We start from the raw sequence: 15,945 nt of genomic DNA, 5'->3' as shown, positions 1-15,945 counted from the left end.
TTTTATACATAATCTGGACAAGTTAAAAAATTGTGCCCTGTCTAAAAGGAGATAAAAAAATAGAATTGAGGAATATAACATACATTCTCTGCAGGTGATAGCACATGCTGTGCTCAAGGTCACGGTTTCAGCAACCCACTCATTGGTGGAGCATCATGGAGGAGTGAGGTCCACACTGCCTCTTAGAGGTCCCTGTGGAGTTAGTGCTAGCTGTCCACAGCCCTGCAGAGGGCACAAGCCCAGAGTATTTGGTGACTTGATTAGATCTCATGCATGGCCAACTCCTCCCAACTCTGCCTGGACACATTTAGATGATAGTACATTTATGAGCCACATGCTTCGTCTTTACGAAATGACGAAGCAGAACATTGGTGTGCAGATCTCTGCATCCATCACACAAAGCCAACCAGACTTAGAGAGTTGCTACGAAGCACCAGACCCTGTGCTTTGTATGATCTACAGAGGATGCCACTTTCTCGGAGTTTGATCAGCCGTGTCCCATTTCCTCACATAGTCTGTCAGCCTAAGAACTGTAGTTGTTGTGATCGCGCAAAGAGTCAGTTTGAATCTCTGTTAGCACCAGAAAGGGTGGGAATTCAAGCAAAGATAATCCAAGTTCCTCAACCAAGCCTTCACTTTTCCAACTTAAAAATATTCCCTGTACAAACAAGTAAGGAAAGAGAGAAAGGCAGGTTTCTGCTCCCAGTAATATTGCTAGAAACCCTCCTGCAGCAGACAACTAAAAACCCTTGGGGAAATATGAGAGAATTCTAAAGCACCGAGAGATGAGGAAACGGGGAACTATTAGGGCCCAGACCAAGGGAGAGCAGGGGCCTGGGGGTGAGCCAGGCGCAGGGAGACACTTCTGCCCTGGTCATGTTTGCTGAGCATAAGCGAGGCCTGAGAGGGGTTTTGGTTACTTGGGGGGTTCCAGGCCAATCAAAGAGGGAGATCCTGGCAAACCAGCCCCTGCCATAGAATGGAGCCCCAAAAAGCGAAAGCATAAGATAAAAAGTGAAGCAAAAGTACACCCCTCTCGTGCATTACAGACTGGCTTCGCATCAACTCAAAACCTGAGCTTAGACGGAGGTGACTGAATTGTTTGTGCCCTGTGTCCTGACAAAAGCAAAGAAATAGCCTATCTCAAGGAAGGTGGCATCAATCCTCAAAATACTCCGGTGAATACTTTAAAAAAATAATCATCAGCATACAATAAAAATAAAAAAAATAATAAATAAAAAAACCCTAAGAAAATATACCACGAGTGAGATCAAGGAGAAAAACAAAAACAAAACCACCCCGGCTCACAGGGGCCCAGATGCTGTAATCAGCAGGCACAGCCCACCGAACAACTCTGTTTACTACATTTAAGAAAACACACCAAAAAGTCTGAAAATCTTGGCAGGCAATTGGACACTATAAAAAAATGTTACAGCCGATCAGAAAAAGGAGAAACCGAGAAATTCTAGAACTGATCCATTATAAAAAATTTTAAAAAAGATATTATAACTCAGTGAACAGGTTTATCAGAAGGTTCAGTACAACTGAAGAGGAAACTGTCCATCAGAGCGCTAGGCCTCGTGAAAACACCTGCAAGGGTGAGTGTAATGAAAGTGACACAAAGCAGAGAAAATGTGCCACCAGCTGGTCCACACTAAAGGAAATGCTAAAGGACATTCTCTGGAAGAAAGGGACATTAGGCCAGCTAGAAGGTCAGAGGGTTAGGAAGGAAAAGGGAACAAAGAGAGTGGAATGTGTGGACACATACAAATAAATACTGACAACATAAAACAACGACAGCATTGTGGTTTTGGAGGTAGGTGTATCTATCCATCTATCTACCTAGCTGTCTGTCTGCCTACCCATGCATCCTTCTATTTATATCCAAAAAGAAAGAAGGAAGGCCCAAGTTCATACTTTGAAAAGATAGATAAAATTGATAATTTAGATGAAACTGACAAAATTATAGAAAAATACAACTTGCTCCCTTGGCACCCACAACCCTCAGTCTTTTATTTCTCTTGCCTCACTTCCTACGTCCACACCCAAAGGGCACCTGCTTCAGCCATGAGGTCCCCTACGTCACTCTCAAACACACCAGGCGCCTTCCTACCTCAGGGCCTTTGCACTGGCTGTCCGTCCGCCCAAAAAGCTCCTCCTCAAGAGATCCTCTGGGCTCAGCCTATAGTTTTACTATGAAATGCTATCCTCAAAGAATGCCATTCCATGACCACCCTTTTTAAAAATGTGTACCCCACATCCGTAGAGTGCCTAATCGTGATGAGTCCATCACTCTGTAATTTACTTCTGTTGGTTTCCTGCCTCTTGGCACTAGGATGTCAGCTCAGTGACGACGGGGTTATGTTTCACTCAGTGCTGCACCCCTGCACTCAGAACAAGGTCTGATGAATGGCAAGTGCTACGTAAATGTCAGATGAATGGATTTCAAGGACATAGTTCCTGGCCAGGTTGGATGTTGGTTCTCCTAAGTTTCGGTGCCATGGCAGATCCCTTCTCCCCTAATTTGTTCAATTCCCTTTGTTGATGCTGTTCATAAAATTCATAATCTGATTCTTAATGCCCTTTTCTCATTTAATTATTGTCATAATGCTGCAGTTAGCAAAGGAAAGAAATATTTTATGAAATAAAATGCTCAAATGCAGGAGATATCTGCAGCAGAGGCAGGGTGTGTAACCCTCAGGCCTGCCCCGGGCCCAGTTCCAGACCCACAGCCTCACTGGGGGTGGGTCTCCCCCTTCTGTCTCAAGCTGGCAGCTGCCACGTGGGAGAAAGGCGCTGAGGGCCAGTATCACAGGCCTGTCTGTCTAGAAGGGGCTTCTCTTCCTCACTGCACACCCTCCACGCAGAGAGGGGGACTGGATTTCGAAGCCAGAACTGTGCTTCTAATTTTGTTTTCAAACAGATAAAAAGGGCAAAGTTTTACTGCAGAAAATTTAATTTTCAGGAGTAGAAATACTTATATTTGCATCACGCACCCATACTCACTACCTCTCTGATTTCTGTAAGTTATCTAATCCCTCAAAAGCAGTTGTTTTCATGCATAAAATGGGGAGAAGCATTTCCCACCTTTCAGACTCATTGCAAAGATTAAATAAGTGTGCATGTTAATTGACTCACAGAAGTTGCTCGGCAAATGGCGGGTTCATGTCTATTCTCCGCATCGCTCAGAGCATCCGCTCCCGGCCATACCTGCCAAGGCCGCACGCGGTCCCCCCTTCGGAGAGCGGCCTATGAGGCCCGCGTGCGCCGAGCCGGATCCACGGTCAGCACTGTCGGAGGAGAGGGTGTCTCGGACCAACGCGACACGCGGCCTCCTCCCCGGCCTCCACGCTCATCCCAGCCAGCTGCCTTTCCCAGAGGTGGCTCGAGCCAGCTGCGGCCTGAGGCCACCATCCAACCTCACCGAGCCTCGGGTACGAGGCCACACAGTGATGTCACGGCAGTGCCCCATCACAGGCTCGCAGTGAGACCATTGTGGGCGACAGCACTGCTTGAACTGAGGCAGCATCGGGACCGGCTTATTCAGATGCCGGTTACTCCCCGACCCCCCTCCCAGAGGCTCTGACTGAGCAGAGCTGTGGTGGGGACCAGACAATGCACATGTCAACCTGTGCTGGGGACGCTGATGCCGCTGGTCAGGACCACACCCTGAGAAGCAGGTGGGACCGGCACTTAGTGGATCAACATAGGTCACCTACTTTACAAGCACTTTTATTACTACTGTTACTACTACTACACTTTTTTCAAATGATAAAATCTGTTGTAGTCAAGATTCTGTCTTTTTCTAGGCATCTCTTCATCTAGGGCCCCGCCTGTGTGCCAACGATTGGGGTTCCCAGGAGAGCGTGTTGGGCACCTGCTGCTCTTCCAGGTACCACATGGGCACCTCTTCTCTAACCTCACTTCCCTAACACCTGGCTAGCTCCATGCCGTCGGTTATTTTAGCATCATTTTGTGGATCAAGAAACTGAGGCATGAAGCAATTGCCTACTGACCTGGGCCCAGCTGGACTAGGACAGGACAAAAAATATCCTGGGTTTTGTAAGTCTGTGCCACTGGCAGAGCCCAAGTGCCTGCTTGAAAGCCAAGCTCCCCAACATATCTGTGTTTCCCCAGTGGACACCTGTTCCCGTCTTCAGCCCTTTCCCTGAAGACTGCCCACCTTACCTCGGGGAGGCCATGGGGGCAGTCCCAGGATGACACTGAGGTGAGGTGGCCCTGGCCTCCCTGTGGCACCCCTACTTACCCAAGCATGCTCTCCAACCATAGAGTAAAGACGCCTCTGGTGGCAGGAGTTGACTGTCTTCTCTGGCTCTCCTCCTTACTGGCTTGTGTGCTATGTGTGGCCTTACCTCGTGGGACAGGTAGAAGGCTGCAATACCCAGAGGCCAGAAGCAGCAGAGCATGGAGAAGACGCTGAGGCCCAGGTGGTCCCGTGGGGGCATCATGAGGAAGTTGTCCTCGCTCTCTGTGTCACTGGAGTAGTTGCTCTGCAGGAGAGGAGGGTGGGGCGACACAGGAGAGAATTAATAGAGGAACCACTCTGGGGCGCCCTCTGTGCGTGGAGGTGGAACAGGGCACAGGGAGATGCCTCTGGGAAAGTCGCCGATGTCATTCCGGCAAGTCCTGTCCTCAAAAGGAAGCTCCCAGATGAGGGAGGAACCCTTACTGGGGGAACAGGAAGAGGCAAATCCCAGGGACAGGGCTTTGGGTCATTCCACAGAAGAAAAAATCCTACGGGAGTCAATCACTTCCCAGGTTTTGGGATGGAGGGATGGACAGTGGGTGTAGAGGTCTGCTCTGCAGAAGCTACAACTGTGTACTCTCAGGAGGTACACACTCTTGCGGATTCCATGCTTTATTCGGGGACAGAGGGATTTCTATTTATTCATTTTGTTTTACTCATTTTTTAGAAGGAACAGTTTATTGACTTTTAGAGAGAGAGGAAGGGAGACAGAGAGACAGAGAAACATCGATGTGAGAGAGCAACAAGGATTGGCTGCCTCCTGCACGCCCCCCACCGGGGATCAAGCCCCCAACCTGAGCATGGGCCCTTGACCTGGAATCAAGCCTGCAACCTCCTGGTGCGGGGACTACGCCCAGCTTATTGAGCCACACCAGCCAGGCCAGAGACAGAGGGATTCTTAAAAAGCAGCTCAGACTATTCCAGCACTCAGCAAACCTCCCTGCAGAGGGCACACCAGAGCCCTAGGGGACTAAAGGGCTGTCATTGCTGTGGCAGGGTAGGAAGAAGCTAGGAAAATCCCTGGGCAAGTGGAAGGGGGAAACTGAGACAAGAAAATGAAACGAGGCCACACAGTCTGGGCAGCTTGCTTCTAGCTTGTGAACTGCAAGACCTTATCTTACCCAAACAAGGACACTGGAGAGCAAATGGCTTATACTCTCCTCCCTAACCGGAGAATACATAGCTTAAATCACCCTGGCCTGGGAAAACAGAGAACAGAGACCCAATTAATGCCACTTGTGTAAGCTAAACCCAACGACAGATGAAGCTGGGGAACAAATAACAAAACCCCATTAAAGCCAGAAAGACCCAAGATAAAAAATAAAACAGTAAAACAGACCAAAAAATAATCCCAAACTCCCCTATACACTCATTTTGATGCATCAGCGTATTTAAAAAGCACCTGGAAAGCTGATGAATATTCTGCTGAAGCCCTCCCCTAAGATTCTTGCCTGTGGCAAAAAAGCGGGGGGGGGGGGGGGGGGGGGGGGAGGGAGGGAGATAAAAAGCCCCCAGGACAAAGATTCAGTGTGGGCACTCATGCCCCTTCTCAGGCATGAACATTCTGTTTCTTCCTAAACTCTAGGGGTCCCCACAAGACTTGCAACCAGGGGAGCAGTGAGCAGCTGCAGCCCGACCCGGGCTCACCCCCTGATCCTCTCTCCAAGGCCCCCTTCTTCTCTGACTTCCCAGTGAGCTAAAGCAATTGGGACACTGTGACCTTCACTTCCCGGTGAGCTAACAGCAGCTCCACCTTGGCTCACTTATGTCCTATAACATTTCTAGGGAGTCAAAGCAGCCCTGCCTAGGCTCTCTCCTACCTTAATTCCTTTGTTTCACTGTCCCCAGCTTTAATAAACATACTCTCGAACCCATCTGGACTCACTTTGTGAGATCTTTTCTACATGAAGTCAAGAACCACACATGACAGGCTGGCCTGAGGCAGACCCGCTCTGGACGGGTCCCTGTCCGGTGACAATGTCAATGTGCTTCCACCCCGACCTGCCCAGGCAGGGGATGCTTTTGTTCTAATTAGTCATCCCACTTGCCGGGCCCCCACTACAGATTTCCTCTCCTCATCAGCACACGGCACACTCATACGGACTCATCCCAGGCTGGGGCCACTCTAGTGATTGTTTTCTACAGAGATGGCGTCACACTTTACTCCAGCTCCTGTCAGCTGCAGGAGGTGGTTAAACAGGTGCCCTCCTGTTGCAGCCTGGAGACATTCAGGACCACACCTCAGTGCACGCTGGCCACTTCCCCAGGTGGCTTCAGAGGCAGGCGGTCACCTGAGGTACCAGACAAACACTCAGGTGGGCACACAATGACCCTAACACCTGTGCAGATGCCATGGCCACCAGCCCCGCCCCAGCAGTGCCCCCTCATGCGTCCCCTGTCATTCCTATGCAGACAGACACAGATGAAGACCACGGGTGATGACAAGGTCCTTTCCTATTTGGTTAATTAACATGCATGCGAGATGCCAGCAGAGCCTCTAATCAGTGTGCAGACGGCAGTGATGCTTCAGCGAAATGACAGAGGCTTCCTGTTAGGACTTCCTTTGTCTAGTTGACTTGAGGAAAACAGGCAAGTTCTGATGGGCTCACTCGCATCACAAACAAGGACCTTCTCTGGAGGGCCCGTGATGAGAGTGGGTGACACACTGTCTACACAGCATCTGTCCACCCCAGACCTGCAGGTCGGGGGCTCCGAGTCAGCCCTTCCCAGAGAGGCCAGCTCCTTCCTGTCTGGTGGGCACTGTACCCTCTCAGGTGAGTCACAAGCACTGGTGAGTTCGGGGTCACACAGCATACCCTCCAAAGAGCTGTGTCTGTGAAATTCAGACTCTTTTTACTCTGCAGCATCACCTCCCATATGGTCTCCCCAACAATAGAGGGAAATGAAAATGACTGTCTTTATGTCTGCCAGAGAAGGGAGCTAAACAGCCTTTGGGGATGCATAATTCATGGGCGAGATTCACGGGGGGACTGAGGGCTGCCTGGGTGCAGGTGCGCGGGTGCCAGCCCCTGGGACGTGGAAAACTTTCATTTGAATGAAGGCTGCGCAGTGCTGCCAGGCAGAGCCCGGGTAGTGTCATGGCTGTTCCTCTCCACAGGCAAACGGCCATGTCAGCTTCATGGCCCCCGGGACCTCGCTCTGGAAGAGGTCACCTGGAGGCTCAGAGCTGCAAGGGAAAGGCTGAGCTGCACTTTGCGGGCCCTCGGAAGGAGGCTCTAGGGAGGTCTGGGGAGGCAGGATCCTCCAGGGACAGTCCCAGCTGGAGCCGTATCCAAAGGGCCCTGGGAGAGAGGAGGAAGGCCAGGGCCGAAAGGACAGCCGCTTCTAACTCTCGTGTCAGTCCCCGAGTTAATGACCTTCATGCTGACGGATCAAGATGCTGCCGGGGGCGTCCTCACACAGGCAACAACCACTCTGTATGGGTTTCTGTTTAGTTCTTTTGATTGTTAGTTTTCTGTGGGGGATTTTTGTTGGTTTTGGTTTTAGTTCACAAAGAGTTTTATATGCCTTTGTTGGCTGTGTTCTAACAGGCCTCTGGAAACAGGTGTCTTTCCTATTTTATTGTTATTTCTATTTTACAAAGGACAAAGCTAGACTCCGAGAGACTGAAATCTTGCCAGAACCAGCCAGTCAGTGGCTGCTCAACCCAGAGCTCTGTACTCCAGGCATCAGAAACGTGGCTCTGGATACACCCCATTTTACCTCCAGGGCTTCTCGTCCAAAGATAAGGTGTCTCCCCTGCCCCAAGGATTCTGATGACTTTACTTGTTGACTGGTCCGTCTCATGGCGTGGACATGGAGGCCGGTGGTGAGAGTGTTCAGTTGAGAGTTTTCTCAATCGAACAGCCCGGGCTGTGGGCACCGCTGGCATGCTGGCAGCACAGGCTCCCATCTGTGGAAACCGCTATACCCACGAAGCTAAGAGTCAGATTTCAGGGCACTCCCCCAAAATCTGCGCCGATTTTTATTCAGGAGCATAAGGGAAGCACACTACAAATTACAAAGTTGTGGCTACACAGCACCAGAACAATTAGTCAATCTGGATTCAAATCGATTTTAAAATAGATTGAGACAAATTATAGGGTAGACGAAAAAGCCCAGCTCTTTTCATGGTCTTTCTTCCATTAGTAGGTTATAAGTGGCCTTGGGCATCACGCCACCAAACAGCGAGGAGAGGAAATGAGGCCGCGTGCTTGAGGCTACGTACGAACCAACAGACCAAGGAGAGAAAATAGACACAACTCGCAGCACCACTGAATTCAGCCTCTGCTGCGGCTGTTTCTAAAATTCCTCCCCATGGGTCGTGGGACTGCAAGACCTGCCCGCAGGTTGAAGGCATTCTCATGGGGTTGGGGCCACATGGAGGCCTCCCCTCTGAGCTAACCCTTTAGGGGAGGCAAATGCTACAAAAGGTAGCGAAAGGCAGGCGCTGCTCATCTGGCCTCTCCCCCCACAACCTGCCTGTTCTCTGTCCCGTTTTTATTGCCTCCACCAGTGGGATGGCCTTCAGTCACCTTGGGGTTTTCTTCCTTGGGATCTTTTAATGGAATAATTATAATGCTGGACACAGTGCCGTGTCTCACGGGTCAGTGTTTCACAATCTCTCAGCTCCGTGAGCAAGGGCTGCGAGGGTGCCATTTAGAGGTAGGAAGCTGTGCTCAGCTGCGTCACTTAGTCTCACGCAGGCCTCGCTCATCCCCATATTGCCTCCCTCTGGGCCCCATGCTGCTCTCCTAATTCCCCCGGCCCCCCCGCCTGCTAATTCTGGAGACATCTGCTGCTCGGCGTGAGAGCGAGCAGAGGGCCAGAGAGCAGGATGGTGCGGGCCTGGGCCTCGAGTAGCCCCGAATGCAGAACTTCCTCTGGAGGCTTAGTTTGCAGGAGCACAGTCTAAGAAACACAAACACAAGCATGCAGGGGTGTTTGTTCTAGAGTGTTCCTGACGGATGTTTAAAATAGTAAAATGATAAAAGAATTCTACATGGAATTCTATACAGCCTTGAAAAATGATGGCATGGCTGTTTATGGACTGCCCAGGAAAGACGTTTATAATCAAGGTTTTACTCTATAGTATAGACATAACTTTGGATGCACTGGGAAAATTCTACATGAGTCACTGTACTGTGATATATGCTTGACGGCACTGGTCTAGCTGAACCTGCAATAACTCGGAGGTGTGCCTGCGTTTAGAATGCCCTCGATAGTGGTAAATACATATTTTGGGTTTTTATGTTTTGTTTTGTTTTGTTTTGTATTAAATCCTTACTCAAGGATATTTTTTCCATTGATTTTCAGAGAGACTGAAAGGGAGGGAGGAGGGAGAAGAGAGAGAGAAACATCAACGTGAGAGACACATCGATTGGTTGCCTTCCACACATGCCCCGAATGGGGCCTAGGATTGTACCACAAGCGAAGTACATGCTTTTGACCGGGAATCGAACTCACGACCTTCTGCTCTGCCGAGCAACGCTCTAATCACTTAACCAAACCAGCCAGGGTGAAAATACATATTTTGTAAAAGTAAATTTAATTTCCAGATAAGCCGAAGTAATTTCTACCATGCTTCTTTATAGAATAAGGTGGTTGCTGCAGTCTGGGGCTGCAAAATGAGATGAGACTGTAAGAAGATAAAATAGATTCCCTTGTGTGAGTGATCCACACACAAATACAAAGAAACTGGAATATCTAAAAATATATCTATATTTACAGACTGCCCCAAGGTAGGAAAATGAATAATTTCACTTTCTAATGCTATAAGCAAATATATGTAATGTTATTTAATGATAATTAATTTAGTCTAAATTCTTAACCTAGCCATAAGCCATCAGTGGGAATTTAAACATAATCTCTGTCTGTATCTAGTGCACTCTGGAAAATGCATGTCTAGTACTTCAGATAATATCCTGGCAGCACTTCTTGAATGGGGGGTCAGTAGGTAGGCAGATTCTGTCCCCAAGAAACAACCATGTGAGACTATCAAAACAGCCTTCTAGGGGCTCATGACATTGCCCAAAGGCCAACAATACACCGAGAGGTGCTACTTACCAACCATTGCTGAATTCTGATAAGAACAGTGAAAGTCTCTGGTGTCCTTGCCCTGGGATATTTCACGCCCACTGCGAGTTTGACCCATGAAGCATTTTTACCAGGGTGGGACTAGCCGTGGAAACCAGTTTATTGCCAAAGGGGCTGAACTGATTGAGAATGGTGGGTGGAAAATCTGGTCCAAGATATGAATGGGAAAAGCTTGTGCTCTTCCAACCTAAGAATATACTCCTGGTCGGGTCAAGTGCTGGACTGGAAGATACCCCAGCAATCAAATAAGGAGCTCCTGGGCATGGGAGCACCACACAGGAGCTGGGGACATTTTCTTCATATCCCTGGCTGACACGGTGGCTGCGCAAATGTGTACTTAACACCAAAAAAAGGCAGTAGGAAGAAAAAGAGAAACAACAACAACAAAACCCAGAAACATGTAGAAAACAAAAATCAAAAGGGCAGATGGAAACCCAATCATATAAAAATTACATTTAATGCAAATGGACTAAACACTCCAATCAAAAGGCAAGAGATTGTAAGACAATTAAAGAAACAAGACCCAACTATGTGTTTTCTGCAAGAGACACACTTTAAATTCTGAGATAAAAATAAATTCCAATCAGAAAGATGGAAAAAGATATATCACAAAAACACTAATAATAAAGTTTGCGATAATCCTTCCCTTCCCTTTAGGCTATCAATTCTGCTACTTCTTCCAGCAGGTTTTAGCTGTACCAATGATCCCTTCGCAGAAACATTAGGACACCAAATTAAGGAAGACACACATGTGTAGCAGCAAAATTACTTCCCAAATGGTCACCACACATGCATTTCTAGCCTTTTGATGCCCTAGGACCACACGCCCCTCTCTTACCTTGCTCACTTTTGCCAATGACCCCTTTTTCCTGTGGGGTGTTAGCGGGAGTCCCCATGTGACCTGCTAGTGCTGGCAACCTTTAAATCCACCTGTAGCCCCATCCCCACAGCTATTACCTAGGTCATTTCTCATCAGAATCCCTGCGGAAGCCCTCACTGGATCTTGGTCACTTAGTCTCTCTCCACTCCTCCCATCTTCCACAAATACTGAAGAGTTAAAGGGCACCCAAAATGCTTCTGTTTCTCTGCATTTTCCCACGCTAGTTTCATTCCCTAATTTTTGCCAGGCACGTGTGGGTTCCCACCGGGTCACCACATCCCATTCCCATAGGCCTATGAGAAGCACATCCTGACCTCCAGCTCCTGAAACTCCTCTTCCTCCTCTACATCGTAGGAGAGGGTGTGGATTTTGATGTCATCAGCTGAGAGGTCAATGAACTTCCCATCGGGGTACTCCAGGCTCTCTTTGGTGGGCGAGCGGTCCTCAATGAAGGTGGTCTCGCAGCAGTCAGCAGCCACGCCATCCCCCCAGGAGCGCAGCATGCCCTCCGAGTAGAGGATGATGTTAGGATGGTAGTGGGACTCCACTGACTGCTGAAGGGTGTTGGGGTCCAGCAGCTGCTGGACTGGCTCATTCCTGCTGCCGTCCAGGGCGGCTGGTGCTGCACTGCCTGCCAGCCGGCAGTTCTGGTACTGGGGGGCTGGGTAGACAGACACCAGGCCATCTCTGCTCTCGGCCATGAAGTTTCTGGTGTTAATTAGGCCATTCCTCTTGCCAGCATCGTTGATTTTACTGTGCATCAGCATGCTCCTCTGTTCAATTATGCCGTCCATGCTGCTCACCCTGCCCAGCTGGCTGTCAGGCCGTGGCTGCAAGGCTGGACTTCAGGGTCACACTTGTCTCAGGGAACCCATGTCTCCTGGAGGGGGGGAAACAGATGAGACAAGAAAATCACACCCAGAAAAAGCTAATCCCTAGGCCCTTGTTCTTTCTGGTGTATGAGTCAGCCAACACACACAGTGGCTAGGAGAGCGAGATGATATTCCAGCCCCACCTCATCTGCCAGTTTTAGTTTTTATTTTCTAAAGAATTTTTAATTGTTTGTTTTTTGGGTTTTTTTTGGGTTTTTTTAGAGAGAAAGAAAGGGAGAGATAGAAACATCAATAATGAGAGAGAATCATCGATGAACTGCCTCCTGCACATCCCCTACCTGGGATCGAGCCTGCAACTGGGGCATGTGCCCTGACTGAGAATTTAACTGGAAACTTTTCAGTGCCCTGGACAAGGCCCAACCAACTGGGCCACATAGGCCAGGGCATCTAATCCACCAATTTTCCAAAGGCTCTATCAGAGCAGCCGGCCAGTGTATAGCAGAAACTGATTGTTTGCATCTCTAGAAAGTCTCTGTTTCCAAAGAAGACTCTGCAGACATTGGAACCACTGCAGCTCTAGAGCGATCTATGATGGCATCACTCATCCTGAATCGCACAGGTAAACCCAGTCCCCGGGAAAATGAGCTGTACATCCTAACAGAGCTGGACCCTGCCAGGGCCATGGCTAAGCATTTAAGCAAAAAACACACACCCAAAGAGGAAAGGGTTTAGAATAATGTCCCACAGAGATTTAGAAAATAAATGCCAAGAAGACCCCCTAACCATTAGTACTGCATATGGACAAAAGTCTCCAACTGAGGAAATACATGTACGTTCTAGTACATTCTGATGTAGGTATTAGAATTAGCTCAACACACATGCCTACTGGCCTCCCAGCAAAGTCCCAGTAATCAGACTAGAAATTTATTTGCCTTAATGATGCTTGACTTAGAGAAGCATCTACATATTAGGGAAACAATTAAGAAGGCCTCCAATTGTTTCTCCCTAGATTGTGTTTCTTTCTAGGGGTCCAAATACCTTTTACCAAAAGAAAAAGACACACAAGCTGAAGATTTTTGGAGATAAAGAGTGAACTTCCTCAGACTTTTCATCTTTGCAAGTTAACTACATTTAGGAAAATATTCTGTCTTGGGGGCTTAGGGGACTCTGGCTTTCTATGAGATTTAAGCATTTTCTTATATAACTGTTTTATTTAGTGGTAGTTATAAGAATCTGCAACTTCAGAATGACTAAAGGAGGAGAGTTAGAGAGGACACCTTGATGACTAACTGGAAAATAATATTTTAATAGCTGACAAATGACTAGTCTAACTCCAGTATATGCACTGAGAGAGTGGTCACTTTTATTAATGTTGCACTGTGTCACGTTTAAGAGAGGTCAAAAACATACTCCCACGTCTGCTTACGTAGCACAAAGAAATATTTGGCTCCGGAGGCGCATTCACAGACTGAGCACTTAAAACCATTGATTTAAATATTTGAACAAGATTTGATGAGCACCGGCACACAGGGCACATGTGTTTGAGCATCATTTCGGTGCTTGTCATCTTCCAAGATAGCACAATATGCTCACTGAGGTGTTTCAGGTCCAAACACTACACTTCTTTAGTCTCCCTCCTTCCACAGAGAAGCCACTGGGTTGGTCTCAATATCAGGCCCCTCATCCGGTTTGCGATCTGTTGGATGTACTATCAACACTAGAATAATTTTCCTGAAGCCCAGTTCCTTCTCAGACTTGGCTCCTTCCACCCAGATCCACTGTAAGTATCTTCCAAAAGATACTTGGTCCGCATTTCAGCTCCTTGCCCAGCCAGGGTAGCCGCTTCCTTTTCTGGCCTGTTCCTGCTGGTGCAGAGGGATGAGCTTGGAGCCGGGCTTCAGACAAAGGAGGAAGCTAAGAGCTGAGCCCCAAGCAACAGCTTCCAGAAAGCCTATACTATTATATGCCGCTTCTCCAGGAACCACATATGTGGAAATAAAGGCGAATGAGAAATTGTTTTGGCATCTGGTGTTGCAGATGTTGATGGTCCCTGTCTGTATGCCCTTGGCACTCATCACTGCAGCATTCACCAATGGCATCCAACCATAATCTATCAAAGATGCTATCGTGGTCCACGTGTTTGATGGGCTGGGGAAGAAGCAGCCTCGGCCACCATACGCAAAAGGATAAAGCCACCAGCCCCTGGCCTGCAGGTGCTGTAACTCTGAAAAGGTCCTGCTTTGTCTCCCCAGCAGAACTGACCCTAGTCACCCTTGGTGGTGACTCTTGATAATGAGCCATTTATTGGCTTCCCTCCTTTCTGTGCTTAATTCCCCACCATTTCCCCTGAATCTCTTCCCAAGGAAGTCACATGTACCCAAGTCCTTGGCTTCAGCTCCAGTTTCTCCTTTATTCTAATAACCCCTCCCGACTGAATGAGAAAATGGGCTGCAGGCTGCCTCACCCATTGCCTAACTTCTCTCCTCGTATGGCTGACTCAAACCTGCCCCTCACATGGGACCTGGGGTCCACAGGCACAATTCTCTGTCAATTCTGGGCATCGGTGTGGTCTGTGGTGGACCACGCTGACCTGGCTTGGCAGACTGAGGAAGAGCCACCTCACAGAGGGCTTTAAACAAGATGAGGACAATCCCTGGACTGTGCCAACAGGAAGCATAGGTCCTTTTCAGCAACGAGGACAGGCTGAAGCATCCAGATAAGGAACTTTCCTGGTGGGAGTTAATGTTATATGACTTCGAGAGACTTGGATTTTGGAAAGTGTAGTTTGAGATCTTTTCTATCCAGCTTACAAGGTGAAAAAAAACAGGGACAATATGTCAGAACACTGGCCACCCTTAACTCCAGTAGCACCAAGGAGGACTGTTATGTTCTCAATCTCCTCAGGGGGAATTTCTTTCTTCAAAGCCGGGCTTCGTTTCCTGGGAACTTGGATGTGTTTATCTTAATTGTATTTTCCTTTCTGGGTATGTTCGGTGTGCTGCCAGTTAGATACATGTTTTAGATAAAGGTTTAACTTACCTAATTTCATGTGCCTTTGCTCTTAAAACACTAAAGATAGGTGTGCCTGGGTGGACACACCATGGCTGGGGCAATGGGTATGTTCTCAGCCACAACTAAATTAACCAAAATAGAAAATTCTTCCATTAAATTATTTATAAATAGAACCTGGTGGTGACAAATTGAAACACTTGGGATAAACTGGGGCTGGGACTCGATGGTGTGGGGAGCTAAATCCTAATCCAAGCCCCAAGTTCAGCAATGAGAGTATATCACAGACTCACTTTTATTTCTGCTATCCTGAGGCATCTATCTATTCTGAACCCCTTCAAAGAAAACATTTTCCTTTACACATGCTGTTCTGTAGTGGCAGAATAGGGAGATTGAGAAAACTGAAGCTTTCAATGACATGTCTTCATAGACTTTTCAAAACTTGCTTCGAGTGCACCAGGGTGAGCCTCTTTCCTTCTGTATTTGGATTTCTGGTCTCCTGAATAAGCCGTAGCCTCACTATGCTCTTATGTCTAAGACCTGGCCTTCGAAGGAAAAACACTGAGGTCTGCCAGTCAGCCTACACACCCTGAGCTGGTCAGTAAAGGAAACTGTTACATGCCCTTCAGTAGCCTCGGACTCCGGAGACGCTATGAATGAATGACATCCACCACAGCCCAGCTCAGCTGCTATAGACTCCAGCCTATCGCTTCTTTTACAGGGTCAATCCATTGCATATTTGGTCTTCCTCTTTTCTTTCTGCCTTCTATTTTTTTCCAGCATCACTGTTTTTTCCAAAGGAGCAAACTATGAAAACAACAAATATAGGTGGATGTCACCTGGGATCCTATTAAATTCAA

The 15,945-nt window shown here is 48.1% G+C and overlaps 1 protein-coding gene across 1 annotated transcript in view; it reads right to left on the bottom strand.

Annotated features, from left to right (window-relative positions):
• Nucleotides 1-13,871, bottom strand: part of SYNDIG1 (synapse differentiation inducing 1) — a 31,764-nt gene extending 17,893 nt beyond the window's left edge. The window contains exons 1-2 of the mRNA XM_016211967.2: nt 11,558-13,871; nt 4,374-4,511 (exon numbers count right to left, since the gene is read on the bottom strand). Of these exons, the coding sequence (XP_016067453.2) occupies nt 4,374-4,511; nt 11,558-12,037 (618 nt within the window). The 5' untranslated portion in view covers nt 12,038-13,871. The remainder of the gene's footprint in view (nt 1-4,373; nt 4,512-11,557) is intronic.
• Nucleotides 13,872-15,945: the final 2,074 nt, after the last annotated feature.

Source organism: Miniopterus natalensis, chromosome 7, assembly GCF_054644295.1.
Source record: "Miniopterus natalensis isolate mMinNat1 chromosome 7, mMinNat1.hap1, whole genome shotgun sequence".
NCBI classification, from domain to species: Eukaryota; Metazoa; Chordata; class Mammalia; order Chiroptera; family Miniopteridae; genus Miniopterus; species Miniopterus natalensis.
Note: the sequence above shows the minus strand (reverse complement) of the source record. Positions and strands in the feature narration are given on the sequence as shown.